The sequence below is a fragment of the Vitis riparia genome, chromosome 12 (assembly GCF_004353265.1).
Source record: "Vitis riparia cultivar Riparia Gloire de Montpellier isolate 1030 chromosome 12, EGFV_Vit.rip_1.0, whole genome shotgun sequence".
Lineage (NCBI taxonomy): Eukaryota > Viridiplantae > Streptophyta > Magnoliopsida > Vitales > Vitaceae > Vitis > Vitis riparia.
The window spans coordinates 625,504-651,195 of record NC_048442.1 but is presented as its reverse complement, the minus strand read 5'-3'; the positions used below and the strand labels follow the sequence as shown (position 1 = coordinate 651,195).

Genomic DNA, 25,692 nt, shown 5'->3' with positions numbered 1-25,692 from the left:
TATAATTTCAAATTTGTATTAACGCCATGGGCTTGAGGTGGTTTCTGCCTTCAGTTTTTTTTGGGTTAGTTGTCGAGAAAAAGCTGAAAGAACGAAAGCAATCTAGACAGCCTTGCGAGTTGCAACTATAATTTTTATATAATTGGAAGTTTTACATATGATATAAAACGAATATGTGACGGAAAAAAAGAAGAGAAAAGTAGGGAAGTTAGAAGCTCATGGCTCTTGATGAAACCTCCATTTCTCTCTGCAACAACTCCTTTGTCATCTCATCTCTTCCCTGCAGTCCATGGTGGCGAAATACAAATGACGAGGAATCAAACCCAAAATTTTCTGATAAATGTCTAAGGAAAATCAAACTAAAATATATGTGACTATTTGGTAATCGTTCCTAGAAATTGTTTTCTTGTTTTCTTTCCACTTCAAATTTAGATTTGACAAACTTCGGATTTTTAGAAATTTGAAAACAAATTTAAAATGTTTTCAAATGTTTTTAGGGAGTGTTTTGAGAAAAAAATTGAAAACTTTTGCATGGTACGAGTACCTAGTGCCTTCAAAACTTTTGATACCTAATAACTTTGAAACCTAGTGCATGGTATAAGTTTTCAAATAGAATTTTACTCTTGAAAACTTCTTAGAATTCTCAACTATTATTGAAATTGTTGCCGAGGCCCTTAAACAATGTTGAAAAGAAGTTTTTGGCTAAAAACCAAGTTCAGAAGGATCCATCTACATGGGGGGGCATAAGGAAAACATACCAAGGGATTGCTGGATTTTGTTTCATGAAGAAATTGCTCCAATGCACCCTCTCCACGAAGTACTTTTGCCCCACACCCCTGTTCTTCTATCGACTCAACAGCCTCTTCATCAACCAAAACTGCATCCACCATATCTGTTCCTGTCTTCACGTCTGGAATCTGTGCATCAAGCCAACAAATACAAAATATTAGGGACAGGCATAAAACATCACAACCCGCATCTAAATGCAGATATGCCATATTTCATTTAAGGCAATAGGGTTTGGTTTCTCCAAAGATATTGCAGATGAGGAGACTGTCATTTCACCACAACTGAGACATTTAAGTTGGAACTGCATTAAGTGTTGTGATGGGGTTTCAATGGGATTGGCAACTGGCAATGGTGATTGCAACAAATGTAGATGAGCCCAACCTATAATATACATTCTCCTTATCAGATTAGGTGAGAAGTAAAGATTAAGTTATACCTCAAACATGGCTTCCGTTAAAATCTTTTCTAATATGGCTCTTAAACTTCGGGCACCAGTGTTCTTTGCAATTGCTTTCTTTGCGATCAACCTCAGTGCATTCTCAGTAAAATGTAACTTGACCTGAGAAGGTATATAAGGAGAAACGGTTACCACATCAGAGAATGCCTCATCTACACCAAGTGCCAAACTTTCAGAAGGGAAGAAAGAAGAGAGTAATATTTTTCTTCCAATAAGGTGCAATTGACAAGTTCTTACATTGTTCATGCTGAGCATTTTCTTGTACTGTTTACCAAGAGCATTTTTCGGCTCTGTGAGGACCTGTTGGGCAGAAATAATACCAGAAAACTTGTCATCTATTGTGTGATAGAAGTGGGAGCTTATTGATTTCAATCTCAATTTGAAATGAACTTTGGAGGATTCTGTTCTCCAGGTTAAGAGACAACACTGAACAAATGGCTAACTCCATTAAGAGAGAATGGACACACCTGAACAAGTTGATCCTCGTTTAAAGCCGATAAACTCACTAAAATTGGAAACCGTCCAATAAATTCAGGTATTAAGCCATAAGCGATGAGATCACCACTTTCAACCTGTGAGTCCAAAAGAAAATTTCAGGCTGACTTTCTGGATAAATTTGTTTCTTAGAAAAGTAAAAATAGCAAAAGTACACACACATCTCCAAAGGTTTCCTTCCCTGAGGATTCTCAAATTACAAGAACCTCCCTGTGGGTCACTGATACTATTGAGGGACATGGGGGGTGAAAAAGTGAAGAAAGAGAGTGATTATAAGTATATGCTTTACACCTTATTTCCTTCGTATTGCAGTTCAATTTGTCAGAGCACTACCATGTTAAGGTGCAAGCAGCAGGTACAAGGCAAATCAGTAACTATGGATTCAACAAATACATTCACTCAACCCTCTATTTTCAGTGAAAGAGGGATAATGGAACATATCTCCATTCCCATGTTCCTTGAGCAATAAGTCCTAACACAATCATATTTCTAGGTCTTCCAAAGCAGTACATCACCTACCCAACCCTCCATTAGAAGCCCTTGACAAAAGTTTTGTTTGCAAGAACTCTCCTACTCTTATTTGGCAAGTAGCTTATAAAAAAAGGACTGTTATGACTGTGTACTGTAGATGATTAAACATGTCATTTCAGAAACAAAACTTGCTGCATTTGAGAGAACTATCAGAAGGCATATGATAGAGCCAGTGCACTAAAGGGGAAGTCAGTGTAATTTTGGGAACCCCAGTGAAGATTTTGGTAAATGTCAAAAATCTCAGTTGCCGAATTTGCCCAAAATAAAAATACTCAATGAATCTCAGCTCAACAAATGAAACATAAAAAGCTACAATGAGCACAGTTGAGATTTTTTTTGGCAAATTGGGTTTTGATTCTCACAGATTCTAATAATGATGATGTCACTACAGCATCAGTTAGTCCACCAGTTCTCATGTTCGCACGAACTGGTGCTCCAAATCCAATGGAAGAATCTTGTCGCCTTGTAAAATAAGTAATGAAAGTTATGAATTTTTCAAACTCTTGTCACTGTAAAAGCAATATTTGGTCTGTTAACAACAAATATTAAAGAAATGGCACTACCTTTCTGAAATGGTCTTTTCCAAATCAACAAATGCTCCACCACAAATAAAAAGGATATCTTTTGTATCTATCTGCCAAACATTACAACAGAATCAGGAGATTCATAACAGAAAGAACATCTGAAGTCTGAAGATAACAGTGAGATTACAAACTTTAAGAAACATTCAATTGTTTATTCACATTTCATGGTCCCTAATGAATTACTAGATTATTGTAAAATGTTTTTAAGAGCATGAGAGATGCAGATATCAAAGAAACGCATCAGAAAAAGATTCCCCAACGGGTTGAATTTTTAAGAAACACAGTAAGCTCTTCCAGAACACAGCTCTAAGCTATAAGCATCACAATCACGGTATCAGGGTCATAGTGAAGGAAAAGAGAGGAGAGGAAGAAAACTTCAGAAAATTTCCTTCCAAGTACAATTTCATGTTAGGGTTTGGCAAACTATCAAATAAGGGGAATCACATCCATTCTTCTGGGATTTTACAAGCAACAAATTTAGGTTTTTAATTCCCTTTTTAACTTCCAAGTGCTAAAACCAAGAGTATCCTCAGGATTTTTCATTTTTTATTTTTTGATAGGTAACAGATGTATGGTCAGGATAGTCATGTCTACCGACCTCCTAGGGGCTTATACCTCCCTTGTAAGAGAGGAAAGGAGGGTTGCTTCATATCTTCGCATCAAGAAGGACTAACACACTTAATGATGAATTTGTTGAATAAGAAATAATTTTTCTCTCTTTTGTATCTACAACAGCATTTCCTGGCAGAAAATTCAAAGGGTTCAGCACAGTAGAAAGCAAGTATTGCATCATTGGTCTTTTCAGTATCACAAAGCCATTTCCCATCACGCCAGAGTAATTTTGTTTTCTTTGAAGAAAAAGAGAAGTTTTGCCAGTAATGTTCTTTTTTCCTGTAAAAAACATCATTGATCTTTTCTATATTGCAAATCCATTTCACATCACCCCAGAGTAATTTCGTTTTCTTTGAAGAGAGTGTAGAAGTTTTGCTAATAATGTTCTTTTTTCCTCTAATTTTTACATGCATCCAGAATTAAGCGAGGTGCATTTGGCACCACAAAATCTTCTTTTTGCCATCAATTGGGTTGCTGTCACCTAAAAACAATCACTGTTGGGGAAATAAATGTGTTGAGGGCAATTTTATATTTTTAATGTGTAATAATACTGTGAGGAGAAGCCCTTACATAGGGTTAAGCTCTCTCTTTTTTCTATTCTTGTCTTACTTCTCTCTTTCTTTCAAATGCATCAACAGTAACAAAGAAAATGACTTCCATCTAAGTTTCATACGAGAAGACATCCTTATTATAGGCAGCAGGCAAATCAAGAGTTCTCAAAAGGATACATTCCTAACCTGACAAAAAAAAACTATTGTTAAAGTTGTGTTTCAGAAAAGCAAACCAAGAAGAAGTTGACATGACTAAGGCAATAGTCTTCTTTCAAATGATGAGGAAGACTGATTGAGATTATCATACATCATATATAAAATGAAAAAAAAAAGAAAACGACAAAAAGGTTACTAGAAGGCATATAAACAAGGCCAATAATCAAACAGTAATAAATATCATTAGCAAGAAATGTAACGAAAAAGATATAAGGTAAATATGCCAAAACAAGAAATAAAAATTGGTGCATTTTGATGCAATATACCTGAATGTTATCACCACGAGGATGCTTCCTACCTCCTTTATCAGGGACATTCACTATCTGGATAAGAAGAACATTTAGTCTAGATAATTCACAGACGATTATGTTGACAGTTTGAGATCGCCCGGAGGTGCAAAGGCGATAAAAATATTGATTCATGGATAAATAAGTACAGGACCCCAAAACAAAATTGTGCTGAAGAAAGCCTGTGATATGGAGAGGGAGAGAGGGACGTTTAAATGAGAATTTGTCCCTGTAAACAGATAGCCTTCCTTTATTAGCCACTACAGGTTTAAAAATAATTGAACAGGATAGACCTGTGCTTTTGAAACTAAATTAGCATAATTGTGCATGATTTGACGCCAACCAATTAAGCATGTCTTGATCTATGAAAAGTATGTATGAGACAACAAAATAAACTCATAAAGTAGAAAAAAAAAGAAAAGAAGGCGCACTCCTCAAAAGATTAGTCATCAAATTAAATAGCATAGACAAAACTAATTTACAATTGATGCACTCACAGTTCCTTCAAGCATTTTCAGCAATGCCTGTTGAACGCCCTCTCCAGATACGTCTCTGCCGGTGTTTAAGCTCTCAGCCTGCACAAGAATCTCCACCGGATGATAATAAAAAAGATATAGCTATATCCAATTATCCACTTCATAAACTAAAAAAGAGACTAGACCTTCTTAGTTATCTTATCGACTTCATCAATGTACACAATCCCTTGCTGAGCTGCTTCCACATTGAACTCAGCAACCTAATTGCCAATAAGAAGAATCATAAAACATTTTATAGAAGATAAGAGTGCAGGTGCAAAGATGTGGATCAAACCTGTAAAATAATTATTTATTGAAACGATCAATAATGTTTAGAGTTAAGGAGCGGAAATGGCATCATTAACATTCATCAATAGTATATTACAAAGATGAGTTTATGTAAAAGTACTCATCATTCTTTTTTTTGGGGGGGATGGGTAAACTACCACAACCCTACCCCAACTCCTTACCGACCTTACCTCTTGAGCCAAGCCTCAAAAGCAAAAGTACTTATCATTCATGATCAAGGTGGTTTCAATTCTACTAGGAGAGCACCCAGAATAGACGCACAACTTGTATAATAGCAGAGGTGAAGCTTACAAATCAGCCCCTAAACTAGGTTCAACTGGCAAAGGGGTTGGAGTGGAAAGAGCAGGTACCAAGTTCAATTCCATATAGCACCCAAAAAAGAAGAAGAGGAAGAAGAAGAACCAGAATAGACACACTTCTTGTATGATAGCAGAGATGAAGCTTACAAATTGGCCCCTAAACCAGGTTCAGATGGCAAAGGGGTTGGGGTGGAAAGAGGAGGTACCAAGTTCAATTCCATATAGCACCCAAAAGTACAAAAAAGAAACAAAAGGTTACCCACAAAGAAAAAGAAAAAGATGAATGAGTCTATTGCTTGGTGAGTCCATTACTTAAGGAAATGCATAGAAAGGGAAGGCCAACACAAGCCTTGGTTGGGCTCTTAGGGCACATGAATAGAGACTTCTAGGCCATTGAAGCTTGTTTTATTGCTTTTCTACATGTATCAAACTAATATATAATTCAATTTTCTTCAGCTACATGTTTCAATAAAAGTGTGTGGACTCAAACCACAAAAAAAAAAAAAAAAAAAAAAAGACAGGAAAAGAGAGTTGCTTCAGTGTATCAACAACTAACAAAACTGATATGGGTACAAAAAATCAACAGATAGGAGTGAAAAGTATTAGAAACTATCAGGATAAAGGTGTGCTCAACTGCATAAAACACAAAGGCCATACCATAAGTAGTTTATGCAATATTGATTCCACATCTTCTCCAACATAACCTGCCTGGGAAGAGAGAGAAACAACAGTTGCGCTCATGAAATTCAGGTCAGCAACAAAATTTCCTATTCATAATATAGCTGCAATCAGGATGTGGTATTATAGCAAATCCATGAGGCAAAGTTTAATCAAGAAGTTGAAATTTATTTTCCCAATGAAACTAACATCATTTAAAGTGACTGTGTAGAAAGATAAAAAATTAACAATTCATTGATTACCACCTATCAATATCATGACACTTATCGCATATCAAATTTTTTCACATGTAATCCATATCATTAAATGAAATAAGAGCATGTGTCACATGGGGTCCATAGAAAGGAAAAATGGCTTCGAATCAAATAATTTAAGTAGTCTTTATAATTAAAAGCATAACTATCAAATAATTAATTTTAGATCGTTATAATAAAAATAATTTTCATAATAATAATAATAATAATAATAATTATCCCTAAAAAAATTTAAAAATAATATTAGAGAAAATTTCTTAACCCTATAAATAGGGTGGCTTTTGGCTTTCTAGCCACTTGAAAAAAGTTAGAGAGTTGCCCTCAAGCTACAAGCCCAAATTTGAAGATTTGGGAAACAAGTTAAAAAATTTAAAGAATGAGTGTGAAGATTCAAAGGTTTTAAGAACAAGTTCATAGATCTACCAATTCCTTAAAAACAAGTTCAAACTTCTTCAAAATCAAGTTTGAAGTATTTTCTATTCGAAATCATTTACACCCTTAGTCAATGTTGTTCAAGGCCTAAGCTTTTCAAGGCCAAAGCCACACCAAAGCCTAAGTCACACTACGGGCTAAATCATCTCAAATTAAAGATCAACTCAAATCAACACCCAAGCCATGCCAAATTGGACATTCAATCAACATATCTAAACAGAAAGAATTAAAAGATAGCATAGAGATTTTACTCATTTTTACAAATCAAAAAAATTTCCATGTGTTCTTAATTTTTTGTTTAAGTGAAATTTGTGCATTGAAATCTTTGGTACACCTAATGGAACCATCTTTTCCTCTATATCTTTCTTCACTGAATCAGCTATCTATTTTTTTTTTATAGATAAAAGAAAATGCTTTCTAGATAAAAGAGGGTATACACGATGTATACAAAGCAACCAAAAGACAAAAAAAAAAGTGCAAAGACACAAAAACCAACAAATGCACCCAACGAAGAGCCTAAGCAATCCACAAATTCTAACACCAACAAAGAACCTTCCCCAATATACAATTTAACTCACTTCCAAAAAAAGTTCAAGAAAGAATTTATAATTGTTTGGTTCAAACTTTCACAATTATCGAAGTCTCTCCTATTTTTTTTCCCCTCCAAGTGGTCTAGAACACACATGATGGAGCAACTTTCCAAGCCTTTTTTCTTTTTTTCCAACAGAAAAACTGCACTAGCTTAAGAGAAATCTCCTAACCGAAGAGTGCATCACCCACCTATAAAAAATAAAAAAATAAAAAATTGAGGAGTGCATCACCCACTGTACAACGAACAAAGTAAAACTAACTGCCACAAATCGCGTGCTTTCGTGCAATAAAGGAGAATATGATCACCCGTTTCTTCATCTTCTTGGTACATGTAACATCTATTAAGGATCCTCTAACCCCTTCTTTTGAGTTGATCTAGAGTCAAAATACTAGCCCAAGTAGCTTCTTAACCAAAGAAGCTAACTCTTGAGCACTGCTTCCCTTCTTCTTGCTCATATTTTCTTACAATTACCCGTTTCCAAAGAGGGTTCCTTTCACTCACAAATCTCTAAGACCATTCTCCCAACAAAACCTTATTAAGGATAGATAAGTTTCTAATGCCCAAACCCCCTTTTTGTTTTTCCATATAACAAACAAACTAGTTCACTAAATGTGGTTTATGAGCTAAAGCCACCCCCCTCCCTATAGAAAATCCTTTTGAATCTTTTCCAATCTCACAACTAGCTACCCTTTTCAGTTTCAAAAAATAGTCTCTTCCACAAAGTAAGCCTTTTCTGAAAACGTTCTTCCACCCCTTCCCAAACCCTATATGACTTGTGAGGGGCTCCCAGCGGTAAGCCTAAATAGGTGGTAGGAAGAGCACACACCTTACAACCTAAAATCTCAACAAGCTCCTCCAACTTAGAGACATCCCCAATAGGGATCAACTCTTTTTTCTCTAGGTTGATCTTTAGCCCTAATATCACTTCAAACCACATAAAGACCCAACACAAGTACTCTAGATTCTCTTTGTTAGCATCACAAAGAATGAGTGTATCATCTACAAATAACAAATGAGAAACCTCACCCCCAAACCATTTCTACCTCTTGCTAAGAAGCCATCAATAAAACCCTATTCTTTTGCCCTGATAAGAATGCGGGAAAGAGTCTTCATTACTAGAATGAAGAGGTAAAGGGACAAAGAGTCTCCTTGTTTTAACCCTCTAGAAATTTGGAAGAAACCTAAAGGGGATCCATTTACCATGATTGAGAAACATGTTGTAGAGATACACCATTTAATCCTACTGATGCATTTGGGTGCAAAACCTATTTTTTCTAACAAAGCAAGGACAAAACTCCAATCAACAGTCATAAGCCTTTTCAATGTCAAGTTTGCAAATGATTCCTTTCAAGTTTCTTTTAATTCCAGAATCAATGGCCTCATTTGCTATCAAAGCAGTATCTAAAATTTGTCTACCTACCACAAAAGCATGTTGAAAATCCGAGACTAAGTTGCCCACCACCCTTTTAAGTTTGTTGGCAAGAACCTTAGCTAGGAGCTTGTATAACCTTCCTACCAAGCTAATCGCTCTAATGTCCTTTAGATATTCTGCCACTCCTTTTTTGGTACCAAAACTAAAAATATGGCATTTAAAATTCTCTGGAAAGACCCTAGTTAATGGAATTCCTTGAAGAACCCCATAACCTTTCTTTTCACAAACACTCAACAACACTGCCATGGTGAAACCATTTGGTCTGGGTGACTTTATACCCACTTAAGCTGGACAAGGAAGGTAGCTAAGCTCTCCTCCTCGGAGAAGGGGATCTCCAATGCTTTTGATTCCATACGAGGCAAGGGATCAAAATTCAGCCCACTAATGCTTGACCTCCAATCCCTTGACTCAACAAGAATCATGCGAAAAGCATTTGCTATACCTACTTTAATGTTGTACTCATCAATTGGCAATTCACCATCCACTCTTAGCCAAAAAATTTCTTCTTCTTCTAGCATTGGCCACTTTATGAAAAAAAAATAAAAAATTGTATTTTTATTCCTCTCTTTTAGCCATATTTCTCTCGATTCTTGTCTCCAAGAGATTTCTTTCATTGCTACCCACCTTTTGAAGTCTTCCATCACCCCCTCATAACCTTCTTTTCTTTCTCTATGAGAGCCCTTTCCAATTCCTTTGAGTCCTAGTACCTTAGCTGCACCAAGGTCGCTACCTTCTTAGCAGGAACATTCCCAAAGACCTCCTTGTTTTAAATCTTAAGATCTTGCTTCAAGACTTTTAGCTTGACCAACCACCAAAATGTTGCTAAACGATCCTTGTACACTGTACCCCTCCCACCAGCTTCTCACCAGTTCTTCGAAACATTCCACCTTCAACTAGAGGTTTTAAAATTTGAAAGGTGTTTTTCCTTTCCTAATCCCTCCACCATTAAGAAGGATTGGCACATGATCTAAGAATGGTTTTGGAAGGATGCTTTGGAGTAAGCCACTAAACTAGTTTTCCCAATCTTCAGAAACAAAAAAAAAAAAAAAAATCTAGCCTTGAAGCTAGCTGTCACAGGCACAATTTTTCCCACACTAGTTTTCGCATCTGTGTGGCGCTTAAGAGGTTCTCCAAGCCAACCTACACCCTTCCCCACGAGATGGCAACACACAAAGGAACATGAGTTTACAGGGCACCAACCCCAACTTATATTTGATTATATCACTAAATAGAATACAAGACTCAAGCCAAACTCCCACAATCATGTCAGTGAGTTCATGCTTCCCTCATGATCTCCCTCTCTGGATCTCAATGTTTGCCAAGGAGGCTCTCCCGTCCTCTTTTTATAGAATGGTTGCCACCCACTCCTTGTTAGACTAGGATTACTCATCCTAGTCCTACCGGGACTCTAACTGATAGGCTATGGCACCAACCACTCCTATGAGGACTCTAAGTCCTAGTCCCACTAAGACTACAATTATGATAGGCATCAAGACTCCTTCCTGTGCTTGACTTGCAATCATACTTCGAGTCCAACTCTTCATGTTGCTACCACATGCATCTATATAAGTAACCCGCATGCTTGCACTATTCTCTTTTGGCCTGCACATCTAGATTGCATTCAGGTCGAGGCAACATGCTCCTGCATCCATTTCGTTACTGCTGCAGCTTCGTGCCTTGCCCAAGCCCTCTTCTTGGTGCAGCAACTGGTCATGTCATGGCATTGCACCCATGACTCCCCATGAACAAGTCTATGTGCCCACATATCTTGCATCTAGGTCTCCCTTTTGGTGTTGCCCTAGCCATGACATTGCACCCATGGCTCGCCAAGTTGTCTCCTTGCACAAGGCATTGTGCCCTTATGCCACCTTGTTACCATTCTAGTCACTCATGGGGCCAAGGTGTCCCCCCATGAAGCCTCAGTGTCGCCTGGTTCGTGTCAAGGGGCTAACGCTAGCCAAGTATTTAACCCGCCACACCATGTGAAAGAACCACCAGATAGAGGGAATCTATTAATTTCAAGTCCTCAATCACCTTTGAAAAGTGCTTCATAGCCAAGACCCTTTGACAATTCCTCCTCTCCCTCAGGAATCTCACCACATTGAAGTCCCCTCCTATATCAAATGAAATATTTATACTACATGGAGTTCAAGAAAAACTAATCTAACAAGCAAAAGGTTAAATGTGCCTAGCACAATCTTGTCAAAGCAACCACCTTTGGTACAAGGTCTGATACCATGACTCAAAGTAATGCCTAGTATGTTTTTCAATACTAAACACAAGTAGATTCCTTCACTAATTTAGTTGTGGCTTTTGAGCGAGATGATTGAAAATGAGTTACCACACCCATCCATATCTCAAAGAACTTTTTTAAAACAAAGTCCCCATTTGGAAGATCGGGAAAAAAAGAGAGAGTAAGATCAAAACACCCTCAAATTGGTTATCAAAAAAATAATTCAAAATTTTGAATTTTGAGTGGTAGAAGGCAACTTAGCATATTTGCATTTGACACAGGAAAAACAATTGATAAAAAATTTAATGGATTAAACTAGTGACATGTGCCAACAACAAACTTCACAAGTCAAATCATTAAAAATAAATAAAAAATCAAGCTTACGACAAAGAGGAAAAAATCCTCATTTACAAACAAATTCCTTACATTAAGAAAAAAAAATCTTAAATCAAAGACATAAATTCCTTAAATTAAGGAAAATTTTGGAGATACCAAATTAAATGCTCCAACATATCCTCTAAATACCAATGTTTTCATTCAACGTGGAGGACCCCCAAAAACAAGAAGATAAGACCCTTCCAAAAAAGATACGATCCATAAGCATGATGAATAGAAATCTTTAAAAGCTAAAAGATCAGACTTCAGACATTCTTCAACAAGCATGATGAATAGAAATCCTTAATAGAAAAGTCACTCATCCACTTTCAAGGCAAAAGATTAAGACAAATTCAAAGAATATTTTTTTTTTTATTCTCTAAAGTGCTCCCAAAAAAGGAAAAAATGTTTTGACAATTTTACTCCAAAAAAACCATCTTTGACCTTCGATTAAACTTCACTCCAAGAACATATGTCCACAACCCTTGAATCCAAATCAATGTATCCAATGCTCCTCAAAACACGAGCTTAAATTACATATTGCTCTTGGTCGACAAGAGCTTAAACTATGAAAAAAAAAGGTAGATTGAAAACCCTTAACCCTCAAAGCATGATCTGGGTTAACTATGCTCACAAGATTGAAAACCCAAAAAGGATTTTTACCAAAAGTTTGAGTAAGAAAATAATAAAAAATAAAATTCAAAAGATAAATAATAATAATAATAATAAATAAAAGATAAAAACCCTAAATTACTTTATAACTTTATTCCTTTGTGGACAAGTAAGTTGTTTATGAAGTTATTCCAAGTTTAGTTAAGATTAAAAAATATAAAAAAGGGAGGGAGGGAACTACTATTTCCAAATTTTAAAGTAATAAAAAAGAAAGGGAAAAAAAAAACAATAAACATATAAATTTTACAATTTGAACCAATTAGAGCACACTTTTTATGACACTTGAACATTGAAAAGCCAATCAAATTATTTAGTTGCTCTACATAAATGTATTCAAACTAAAATTCTTGTAATATCAAAATGTCAATCAAATTAATTGTTCTAAACAAGTCTCTACAAGGTTTCAAATTCAAAATTTTGTGACACTTAGACTTCTAAATTGCCAAGTAAATTTATTGGCCTAAATTCTTCAAAATTGCCTTTTTTTTTTTTCCTCGAATCATTTTAGTATCTAGACTCTTGATTGCTAGTTAGTATTATATTTTAAAATTTTATCCTACAAAGTCTTGGACAAATGTCCAACTAGAAGAAAAAATTACCTACATGGCATTTATTCACAAAATTTAAATTATGTGAATTCTTAAAAAGAAAAAAGAAATCACAAAACTGTTCACTTGTTGATATAATCAAATTGTGGAAGTGAACAAATTTTTGAAAGGAACATCATACAGGCATGAAAATTACCCACCCAATGATTGTTACCTATCAATAACATAAAATTTAATGGCTTATTACATTTTGCCACATGTAAGTCCATACCTTCAAATAACATAAGGATGTGTCACATGGGGCCCACACAAAGGGAGAATGGTCTTTTGGTCAAATAGATTAATTAATTTTGATAATTAAAAACATAATTCTCAAATAATTAATTTCATATACTAACAACGAAGATAACTATCATAATAATGATAATTTTCCTCAAAAAAATTAAGGGATAATAATGGAGAAAATTTAGGTCTCCTAAGCTTTAAAGGCACAATTCAACACTTGGGAAAAGTTGAAGAGACCTCACCCTAAGTCACAAGCCCAAATTTGAAAATTTGAAAAATAGATTCAAAGATTGGAAAAACAAGTTCAAAGATCTAAAGAACAAATTAGAAGACACAAAAAATAAAAAATAAAAATTGGAAGATTCAAAAAATGAGTTCAAATTATTTGGAGGTTTCAAAAGGATTAAGTTCAAAGATTTGACAATTCCTCAAACACAAGTTCAAAGTTCTTCGAACTTAAATCTTAAGTGTTCTCAATCCAAGATAAAACATTCTCATCCTCGATCAAAGTTGTTCAAGGCAAACTCATCAAGGCTCAAGTTCAGGCCTAAGTCACACTAAAGCCTAAGTCATGCCAAGACCCAAATCAAGACAAAACCTAGCCTCCAGCAAACCAAGATAAAGCCTAAGTGATGCCAAAATCTAACTCATTTCAAAGCTTAAACCACACTAGGCCTAACTCAAGATAAGGCCTGAGCCACGCCAAAGCCAGATTCAAGTTAAAGCTTGAACCACATCAAGGCTCAACTTAAGCTTATTCTAACCCTTGATCAATAACTCTAAATTGGTAAAATAACATGATGGTATAGAAATTGTATTCATTTTTACAATTCAATAAAATTTCCATTTGTTCACAATTTTCTATATAAGAGAAATTCATGTTTATTGATTATTTCTTATGGACTGAAGATCTAATGAAGCTTGACTTCAGCTTGAGCTTGACATAGATTTGAGTCTTGACTTAACTTAGGCCTTCGTGTCACTTTAGCCTTGACTTACCTTGAGCCTTGGTGTAGCGAGCTTGACCTAAGTTGGTCCTTGGCTTGAATAATGTTGAATAAGGCTTTAAATGTTTGATCTTCAATTGAAAATACTTCAAACCTGATTTTGAACAACTTCAAACTTGTTCTTAAAAACTTCTAATCTTCAAATTTGTTCTTGAAATCTTTGAATCTTCTAACTCATTTTTTAAATTTTCAAATTTGGGTTGAAGAGGTTCATAAAGCTTTTAAATGAGATCTCTCCAACTCTTCTCAACTATGAAAGTCTCCTTTGAAATCCAAGGAAACTCTTTATTTAGAGAGTCAAAAAAATTTCTCTAGTATTCTAAGAAAATCATTGTTATTACGATAATTATTTTCATTGTAATCATCTAAAATTAATTATTTGATAATTATGTTTTTGAATTATCAAAATTAATTAGTTTATTTGTTGTAGACCATTCTTCCTTTCTTTTGATTCCATATAATGCATGTTCCTATTTTATTTGAAGGTATGGATAACAAATTTTGATATGCCATAAGTGTCATGTTATTGACATGTAGCAATCAATGAGTGGATAAATTTTATCCCTTTACAAATATCCCCTTCAAAAATCTGTTTCATGTACGTAGGTTGAGTATGTTGAGGAGTGAACAAATTTTGAACTTTTTTTCAAAGAAATTTACTTTATTTGATTTTGTTTTTTCTTTGGAGTATTCACACAATTTAAATCTTGTAAGTGAATTTACGTAGGCCAAATTTTATTCAAGTTGGACATTTGTGAAAAAAAAAACAAAAACCTACCAATTATAAGTCCAAATGCCAAAAGGATTTAAGCAATTAAAAAAAATATTTACTTAATAATTTAGAAGTTTAAATCATATGAAAATTTTAATTTGCATCCTTGTAGAGGTTTGTTCCTTTTTGTTTGTATTTTACAACTTAGAAATAGAGGATATATATATATATATATATATATATAATTAGAATCTTGACTAAATTTGAAATAAATTCACAAGCTGCCTATGAACCTATAAAGAGATCAAGTCATAACGTAGTTCAAGTGTTTTTTTGTTTTTTTTTTTTTTGGCTCTAACTTTTGCTAAAATCATCTTATTAGGTTTTAAACTTTGCAAACATATTTAACTTTTTCCTAGCTAGTGTTTTTGGAATTTGCATAGCTAGTGTTTTTTCATTTCATTCATCGATTAAGATCGTGTGAACTAAGAGCAATATGCAATTTAGGCTTATAAAGGAATATCGAATATGTTGATTTCAATGAAGATTGATAGATGCATATTCTTGGAATGAAGTTTAATCAAAGGCCAATAATGTGTGTTCTCGACTGAACCTATAAGAACTTTTTTGAGTGTTTTGAATGCGTATCAAAAAAATTATTTGTTGAGTATTTTGCAAAATGGAAGAAACTCTTTTGAATTTGTCTTGATCCTTGAATAGTGCATAAATGGAATTTTCGTATCATATTTGATATTCATTTTTTCACAAGCTTATTGAAGAATGTTAGGAATATTATATCAGCTTTTGAAGCTTCCTTTTCATGTAAAACTAGAAGCACTTGTATTTAGAGATGTTTTTTTTTTTGATAGATAAATACAGAATAATTATATTAAAAGAGGGAAGCAAGAAGGCAACCCGAAGCATACAGGAAGTATACACGAGAAGCCCCATAAACAAAAAGCACAAGGAAGCATACACTCACCAACCCTCAATTAGAGCCCAACCAATCTACAAAGTTAATTAAGGAGCGGGGCTCTCCAACTAAACAAGACTTAGTCCAAGAGAAAAGATTACAAACGAAGGAGGTTTTCAATCTTTGGATCGACAAAGCCTCATTATCAAAAGCTATCCTATTTCTTTCTTTCCACATCGTCCAAAATAAACAAAGGGGGGCTGCCCGCCAAATCTTCCCACGCTTCTTGTCTACAAAGGAATCGGACCAGCCAAGGAGAATGTCTTTAACCGTGAGCTGAAGGACCCAATTAACCCTAAACATCGTAAACATTGTATTTAGAGATGTTTGAGCATTTAATTTGGAATCTTCAACTTTGATTCTAATTCAAGGAATTTATTTCATTAATTTAAGCATTTAATTTTCTCAATTTAAAGAATTTATCTCTTTGATGTAAGAAATTTAACATTTTTTTGCTTGGCATAAGTTTGATTTTTTTTTTCTTTTAAGATTTGATTTGTGAAGATCAGCACACATCAGTTATTAAACCCATTAATTTTTCTTTATGAGTTGCTTGCCACATGTCGAACATGTAAGATTCATCTTAGGTTCAAAATGAATCCGCTATGTTAGCTTGTGTCTAGTCAAAAGTTGAAATTTTTTATTATTTCACTAATGACCAACTTATGTAATTTGAGTCTACTGTTGTTTCCCCCAAATGAAGACTTGCATTTTTTTTTTTTTTTTGATACGTAAACCAAAAATGTATTAAAAAAGAGGCCAATAGCCACACAGCATACAGGAGATATACAAGGCAGCTATAGCCTCTCAACAAAAAACAAAAGAGACCAAGAAGACCTCACCCCCCCTAAGTGGATGCTAGCCACTCTAGAAAGCCTAGAAGGGAGAGGGAGTCATCTCCAATATCCAATCTAGACCAACCCCACAAATTACAAACAAAAAAATTCTTTAACTTCTGAATATGAAGCGCACCCCCCTTAAAGGCTAATCTATTCCTCTCTTTCCAAACCGTCCAAAAGATACATAACGGGATGAACTTCCAAATCTTTTTCCTTTTTTTTCCCACGAAAGAGCCTCTCCAGCTAAATAAGACCTCCTTTACAGTTCCTGGAAAGACCCACTTAACACCTAACAAGCCCAAGGACTAACTCCCAAAGACCTCCCAAATGAAGACTTGCATTTGAAGATGTTATTTTAAAAGGTAACAAGGTGTAGTGACACTTTTTTAGCCATGTCACTCTTCCTTCCCCTAAAAGGATTAAGAAAATAATAAGGTGATTAAGCAAAGTCATCCCAAAAGTTGCAGCTAACTTGGAGAAGGAATCAACTGGTGTTTAGCATTGGTACGTAGTCTTTGCTTTGCTTCAAGTCATTCAATTAAAGTTTGTTCCAAAGGTGGTTGCTTTGACAGGATTGGACTACGTACATCCAACTCCTTACTTGTCAAATGCTCTTTTATTCCTTTCTTTCCAAGTGGTCCATGAGACACATAGACCAAAAATCTTCTTTGCCCCACACATCTATTGTGCCACCACCAAGGACATCAAGCTCACTGTCGTCATATTTTATTTAAGATTCTAAAAATATTTATGTTGTTTTTCCTTTCAAAAGAGCAATCTCATCCATTCAACTTCACTTTGTTAATTTTGAACTGTTTCCATCTACTATTTGATGTAAATCAATATCTTTTCAAAAAGGCAAAGATAAAAAGAAAAGCATTCATACAAAACTAGCATGAAAAATTTAACTATGAATCATCAGCAATAATTCAAGTGATAAAAAGGAAGCTCCTTAAACACAAGCATGTAATGATGTGAATGAGCATCCGAAATAACAACCTTTGTCTCATTAACAATGTGAATTAGTCAGAGCAATGACTTGCCTGTGTTAACGTCGTCGCATCAGCAATGACAAATGGCACATTCACAACACGAGCTAGTGTTTTTGCAAGTAATGTCTTCCCTGTCCTTACAGTCAAAAGTGAAAAATACATGAGTGACACCAGAAGTCTCTATCTGCAGTGGCAGACTCTCATACTAATTCCTAAAGTCTCCATTCAATTGCCAAAAAAAACTGAAGAAAAGAAAAGAGAAGAAAGAAGATTTGAAAGTTTACATTTTCAGGTGTTATTTTCCAGGGAAAAAAAATGAAAATCAACTTCAACTCAGCCAAGTGATTGTATCCAAGTAATGTAAAAGTCTCAATTGATTTGATTTCTAATACTTCCAGGAAACAGGGCAATTATATATAAGGTTCAATTTTCGGTTTATTTTCCTTTTCTTTCCAGCATCTAACAGGAGCAAAAATGACAAAAATATCAACCAATTTGCAAGGAAGACAATAACATTGCACTATATGCACCATCAGAGTATAAAATTAAGAAGACACTAATACTACCTGAGCCAGTGGGACCCAATAATAGCACATTACTTTTCTCTAGCTCAACACTATCATTATCGTCATTATCAATCTCAGCCTTGGTTGATTCTGCACCTGACCTGGTATTTAATCAACATGTTCAGCAAAGCAACATCAAAAGCACAGGCATCTAACTTAAAACAGTTACACCTATCAAAAAAACTTATAACAGTTACAAATACATGTATCATGGAACAGGAACTCTCTGAAAGACAAACCAGGTGAGCACTATCAATATGTGAAATCAAATAATACTTGTAGGGACCTAAATTGACTCAATCAGAAGACCATCAAGAACTAACTCTTTCTGCAAGGAGGCATGATGTATCCTTTTGTAATGGTTATAAACCGCCACGGAAAGCACCTGCCACATGAAACAGATGATGTCACTCCAAACCTTCTAAGAATGTGATATACTTGATTACTGGAAAAATGGTTAGTCACCTAAAACTCCATTAGTACCTATTTCATTGAAGAATCAAATAAATACTTAGTTTGGTTCCTGAGGAAAGAAAAAAGAAAAAAGAAACCACAAGATCTTCTAAATATTATATTTTTCATTAATTGAATCTCCACTCTGCTAAAGCCTAATTCACTGTAATTGTCTTAACTGACCCACAATCTTTTCCCTCTTTGGGAAACCAAACAACATGATCACAACATCAAAGTTTTCCTCCTATTTTTCTTTTAACTCGATTTTCAGCGACCAAACAGATAAAAAACTAATTCCAAATTAAATATAAACAGTCACCAAACCCCCTCTCGTCCTCTATAAATACCACTCATTATTAGAAAGAAAAAAAATAACCAGTTTTTTCCAAAAATTATGGGAAAGGAACAAAAAAAAAACCACCATGTGCCTCATATGCCTACTTCATTTAGCCAACCTGAATGTTTCACTTCAATTTTTTTTCAAAAAAACATTCAATCACATAGCAACAAGGTGTTCACAAGAGACCCTGGGGACCCAATAGAGTTCACTGCCCACCATTATCCCTACCTGTTCCTAACCTATTCTTCATCCTTCTGGCCTGGAAAGCCATTTCTCTGCCCAAAGACAAACCACTTCCCTGGCCTCCTCATCTTGACTGCTAAAAATTCTGTTCATTTCACCAATATACAGACCATACCACCAAAAGTGTCATACTTCGTGTGGTGTCATCTATGACATGAATGATGAAAATCATAACAATTGGTGTCAAATTAAGTCATACCCCAAAGCTGCCAATGTTGCTGAAGCTACTAATATGGGGATCTATAGATTCTATCCAATCCAATGCCACAACATCAAGGGGGGACAAGTCACCATCTAGGGACCTACACTGGCACAAACTAATCCAGAACCTTCTGCTCATAAATTTTCCTTTATTTTCTTTTCCTCGGTTTCCTCATAAACCAGACATAAGAACACTCAATTATCATTTGCTCAATAATAACACATTCATTTAACCCAAAGACCAACATTCTCACCACTCCTTTCAACCTATTAGCCAAGACTTTAGCAAGAAGATTGTACAACCTCCCACTAAGCTAATAGACCTAAAGTCTTTTAGATCTTCAGCATCCCCTTTCTTTGGAATTAAAACAAAAAACGTAGCATTCAAACTTCCTTTGGTCCTAAAACTTACTCAGTTTGTCTTTCACAAAATCCCAACTGATTTCAATGATAACACATTCATTTGCCTTTTTTTTTTTTTGATGAATAAAGCAAGAGAATGTTATAATATAAACAAGAGATGCTAACAAAGTGCCCCATAGTACACAGAAAGTACACAACGAACACCTCAAGGCACCTCCAAAACGAGAGGATCACCAAAAAATAACCCCCTCTTCAATAGGAGCTCAATCAGTCCACGAAATCTACTACATACGGGGAACAAAAAACTAAAACAAACTTAGACCAAGTCCAAAGATTACAAAAAAGGGAATGTTTTAGTCTTTGAACAGAGTGCTCCTTATTCTCAAACGATCTACTATTTCTTTCCTTTTAGATTGTCTAGAATAAATGTAAGGGAGTTGCCCACCATGCTTTTTCCATGGGTAAATGTCAACCTAAAAGCATCTCTCTGAACAAATAGAAAAGCAACCAATACACAACAAAAAGGGAAAACAAAATATGCCACAAGACCCTTGTCTTGACACAATGGATAAGTATGTAATCAATGGAATCTTCATCAACCTGACAAAGGAAACATCTATTTGCCAAGGATCATACCCTCTTCTTTAAATGATCCAAAGTTAAAACCATTGTCTAAGTAACCTCCCAAGCAAAAAAGCCTACCTTTGGTGGCACCCAAGAGTTCCAAAACACACTTGTCGGAAACAAAGTTGTACTTCCCAATTCTAAAGCTGAATAGAGGGCTTTAATAGAGAATTTACCATTTTTTGAGCCTGTCAAAATTACCTTATCTTCCTCTTCTTTGTTGACTCTCCTCCTTTGCAAACTCAAAAGGAACTGCTCCACTCTTTTTTTTTATATATAGGTAAATAAGAATTGTATTAAAAGAAAGAAAGTATACATGCCATATACAAAGAAAACAAAAGGCAAAAAAGGTGTGAAGACACAAAAACCCTCTACCGCCCTACCTAGAGCCTACCCAATCCACAAAGTCTAACAACAATAAAGAACCACCCTCAATATACGATCTAACTTAATCCCAAAATAGATACAAGAAAATATTTTTAATTGTTTGATCTGTGCTTTCAATGTTGTCAAAAGCCCTCCTATTCCGTTCCCGCCATAAAGCCTAAAACAGACACAACAGAGAAACCTTCCAAGCCTTTTTCCTCTTTTTACCAATAAAGGACCCATGCCAACTCAAAAGGACCTCTCTAACTGAACAATTCAACACCCACTGGATACCAAAGAGTGCAAATATCAACTGCCACAACAAACGAGCTTTCAAACAATGAATGAGTATATGGTCACTTGTTCCGTCTTCTATCTTACACAAGTAACATCTATTAGGAATCCTCCATTCCCCTTTTTTAACTGATCCAAAGTCAAAATCTTGGCCCAAGTTACTTCCCAAGCAAATAAGCAAATTCTCAAGGACACCTAAGAATTCCAAACTATACTATGGGGGAACGACTCTACTCTCCAATTGGCCAAAGAGGAGTAGAAAGACTTAACAGAAAAAGTACCATCCTTTGTAGGCAACTAAACCATGACATCATCAATCTCCATGGAAATGGGGTGTGCTAACAACCTCCCAAAGAAGGCTTGTACTTCATTTACTCTACTATATTCACCTCCTAACAATTTAGAAGCCTAGAAAAGCAAGTGACTGAACAACTCCCTTCTTTTGACGGGTTCCAAACATCTACCACACAAACTTCCTTAGAAGCAACAATGACAAAAAAAAAAAGGGAAGATATTACACAGCGACTATCACCACAACACTTATCCTTCAAAAATCTAACCCTTTACAAATCTCAGTCCTTTTTAATGACTTTCCATAACACTCAATTATAATTATTTTATTTTATTTTTGGATAAATTAACACTCAATTATCATTTGTGAGGCCATTCAAAGACAAGTGGTTCATTTAAGCTAGTTGCTTATGTGACTTGAATTTATTTCAAGGCTAAAAATTAACCTAGAGAAAAGTGAATTTTTCCCAATAGGGAGAGTGGCTAATGTTAAGGATTTGGCTCTTGGGTAGGGATGTAAGGTTGGGAAGCTTCACCACCTACCAAGAACTGTCATTAGGGGATCCATTTAGAGCATAATTAGGTTGGACAGTGTAGAAGAGGGATTAAGTAGAAGACTTCCGTTATGGAAATGTAATATATCTTGAAGGAGAAAGATTGGCCCTTATTCGAAGTCCTTGTTCAATCTACCTCTTTATTTCATGTCCCTGTTTAGCATGCCTAGAAAGGTCAGATTGATGATTGAGAAAATTCAAAGAGACTTCCTTTGGGGGAGGAAAGGCTTTAGAAGAAAAGATTCATCTAATAAAATGATTGGTTGTTTGCAAGGGCCAAAGAGAAAGGTAAGAAGGGCCAAGAAATAAGGAATCTTTCTTCTCTTAATAAGTCTCTACTTGGAAAATGGATTTAGAGATGCGTCAAAAGGTGAGCTTTTTTGGGAAAAAAAGGTCATTCAAGGTAAATATAGGGAGGAAAAGGTGGGTTGGTGTTCTTATAAAGTAAGAGAAGGACAAGGGTTAAGAGTTTGGAAAACCATTAAGAAGGTTGGGACTTGGTTGACAGTAGAGTATCCTTTGAGGTAGGAGATGGGAGGAGGGTAGGGTTTTGGAAGGATGAGTGGTGTTGAGACAAATCCCTAGCCATGGCTTTCCCTTCTTTGTATGCCTTAATTGTGTCAAAAGAGGTTAGGGTGATTAATATTTGGGAAAATATGGGTGATGATGGGGATATTGGAATCCTCGTTTCATTATACATTTAAATGATTGAGCGCTAGACTATGTAGTGGATTTTTCTCAAGGATTCAAGGAAAGTCCATGAAGAACGACGTGAAAGATAGAGTGGTTTGGATGGGATCTAGAAATGAGGTCTACTCCATCAAATCTTTTTATTCCATTTTGAAATTGAGACATGCAATTCCCTTCCTTGTGGCCATCATTTAGAATGCTTAGGTCCCTTCAAAAGTGTATATTTTTGCATGGGAAGCTAATTGGCGTAAAGAATTGACCATGGATCCGATTCAAAAGAAGGGGTGGACATTGGCAAATAGATTTGTTCTTGCTTTTTGGCAGCTTTTGTTCTCTTTAATCAGCATTGATTGGGTCCTTCCTTCATCGGTAATGAATACTATATTAGGATGGCATGATTTTTTTGTGAGAAGGAAATGTAAGAAGGTCTGAAAAGCGGCTCCCCTTTGTATTTTTTGGACAATTTGGAAGGAACAAAACTAAAGAGTGTACGAAAGTAAGGAGCAGATGGCTCAAGCCCTGAAACACTTATTCCTTAGTAATCTTATGTTTTGAGGTAGCATGTACATAGAAGAAGGCCCAATGTCTCTTATTGACTTTGTAGATTGAGTGGGTTCTTGGTGAGGGAAGGAATGGTTGTTTTTGTTTGTCCACTCTCTCTAGGGCAGTACCTTTTTGGTACCCTTTCTACAAGTCCTGTGTAGGGTATGCCTTGGTGTATAGCATCTTGTTTGATATTTATAAAATTTATCCATTTACTTATCAAAAGTAACACATTCCTTCTCATAATTCACAAGAAACAGACACTATCCTAATGAAAAACAAAAAACTTTTTCTTTTCTTAGCTTCTATTTTCCTCAGCAAACAAACTTACCAAAAACAATCCAAAATCACAATTCATGCAACAATCATAGATTTTTCTTCTTGTAATTTACCTCTCACCAACACTATCAATGTACTAAAACTACAACAACAGCATAAAAATCAAACCTTCTTGGCTTGTTCCTGTCCAATTACGAACTCATCAAGTCCCTTACAAATCTCCTTGGGTGTCGGCAACTCCCTCCCCAAATTCGCCCCGCCCCACCCACTCCCACCGCCGGGGGCACCACCGCCAACCACCACAACCCCCTCATCCCTCACTCCCGCCTCCCCTTCTCCACCTTCTCCGCCTCCATACAACCTCAACTTCTCCCATATCGGCACGCCCCTGCCGCCGCCGCCACCTCCCCCGCCGCCGCCGCCGCCGCCGTCTTTATCCTTAAACCTTCCAATCTCGATGAAGCTCCCCTGCAGCGGGGCGAGCTTGAATGGCCGGAAGTAGAATGCCGTGCGGCAATTAGGGCAAAGATTCAAGGCCTGGTATACTCCCGGAGGCTCCGCGGCGGTGATGGAGAGTGGGCGGTTGGAGAAGAGAATGGACATCTGGCTGGAGCATCGGGGGCAGTTGACGTCAGCCCTAATGTGATCGTAGGTGTCTCCGGAGTATTTGTCGGATTTGTGACGGCGCTGATGAAACCCTGGAGACAGTGGCGCCGGCGGCTGTGGCGGTTGTATGCGGTGGCTGAAACGTGCCACTGAGATCTGCCTTAGGGTTTTGCAACGCTTGATCAAGATTGAAGCCATTGTTGCTATGGAGCGTTGAGAAGCTTCCAAAACATTAAAAATTTAAAACTGAACTCCATTCACGGAGGGACGGGGAAGATAGACATAAGACGTCAGATTTGTCGCTTATGTGGGTCCCGAATGAACCGATTTGCGCGGCCACATCATCATCTGATGTGTCACCACCTGGGGTTAGGTCGGATTCGCAGCAAACATGAAGACTTAACCTAACCCCAACCAAAGCGAACCTCTAACTCAATATGTTCAACCACGGTTGATTTTGGGTGAACCTGTACAAGGATGAAAATATCGGTAATTATGGATATATTGGTATTTCGATTTTATGGATATATCCGATATATCGGTGGATATTTTGACATAAAATATAGTAAACCTAAAATTGACCAAAACTTATAAAAATATAAAATAAAACTTTTAGAAATGGAATTAAAGTATAATAGATATTTTAAAGTTATTTTATTAAATAAATTAATGTGTATATATATATATATATATATATAATATTGTACGTGTCAATAAAAATATAAATTTGATAAGTGTATATTGATTATTAAATTATATTAAATATTATTTGATCATTATATTGTGATATTTGATTATAATATATTTATGGATATTTTAACACAAAATATCTGTAAACCTAAAATTGATCAAAACTTATAAAAATATAAAAAAAAACTTTTAGAAATGAAATTAAAAACATAATAGACATTTTAAAGTTATTTTTTTTCGAATAAATTGATATATATATATATATATATATATATATATATATATATATATATATATATATATATATATATATATAATATTGTACATGTTAATAAAAATATAAATTTGATAAGTGTATATTGATTATTGAATTATATAAAATATTATTTGATGATAATATTGTGATTATAATATGTTTAATTTTAAAATCTATTTAATATTAAAATTATGATATATTATAAAATAAATGATGATAAATATATAAAATATTAATATATCAATAATATTAAAAACACTATGAATAAAATTATGATATTTTTTACTAATCAATTAAATGAAAAATTTTCATTTAATTATAAAATAATTATAATTAATTTGTTATTTAAAGTGTTTTTTTAATATTTTATTTATATCCTAAGTTTTGATATATATTTCTTTAGTGCGTAATATTTATCAAAGGGCACGTTTGCCCTAGTGGAACTGAGCCTGAAATGGAAACCTTTTGTTGGGGGTTCGAATCCCCCCAACAGCAGGAAGAAAAAAGCTCCATTTTGACTGTTGACCAAGCGTTGACCAGCGATATATCCCTGTATGTCGCACCCACCGACACATCGATATTTCGTCGAAATTAGGTATTTTCTTCCTTGGTCCTAATAGGTTTTTTTTTTGTTTTTTTAAAATTTTAAAAACATATATAAATT

General features: G+C 35.3%; 1 protein-coding gene across 2 annotated transcripts; it reads right to left on the bottom strand.

Annotated features, from left to right (window-relative positions):
• Nucleotides 1-112: 112 nt before the first annotated feature.
• Nucleotides 113-24,336, bottom strand: LOC117926756 (CLP protease regulatory subunit CLPX2, mitochondrial). Of its 2 annotated transcripts, XM_034846041.1 has the most exons (15): nucleotides 23,645-24,332; nucleotides 18,559-18,620; nucleotides 18,236-18,336; nucleotides 17,721-17,800; nucleotides 6,303-6,353; nucleotides 5,184-5,258; nucleotides 5,020-5,097; nucleotides 4,502-4,558; nucleotides 2,836-2,906; nucleotides 2,635-2,734; nucleotides 1,714-1,818; nucleotides 1,484-1,546; nucleotides 1,226-1,348; nucleotides 759-917; nucleotides 113-280 (listed from the first exon to the last, which is right to left on the bottom strand). In XM_034846041.1, the coding sequence occupies exons 1-15, from the start codon at nucleotides 24,278-24,280 to the stop codon at nucleotides 209-211; spliced, it is 1,833 nt and encodes a 610-aa protein (XP_034701932.1). In that variant the 5' UTR covers nucleotides 24,281-24,332; the 3' UTR covers nucleotides 113-208. The 2 variants fall into 2 exon arrangements, with proteins under 2 accessions (XP_034701932.1, XP_034701933.1); XM_034846042.1 differs by lacking the exons at nucleotides 1,226-1,348; nucleotides 1,484-1,546; nucleotides 1,714-1,818 and having other exon boundaries at nucleotides 23,645-24,336.
• Between the last annotated feature and the right edge of the window lie 1,356 nt (nucleotides 24,337-25,692).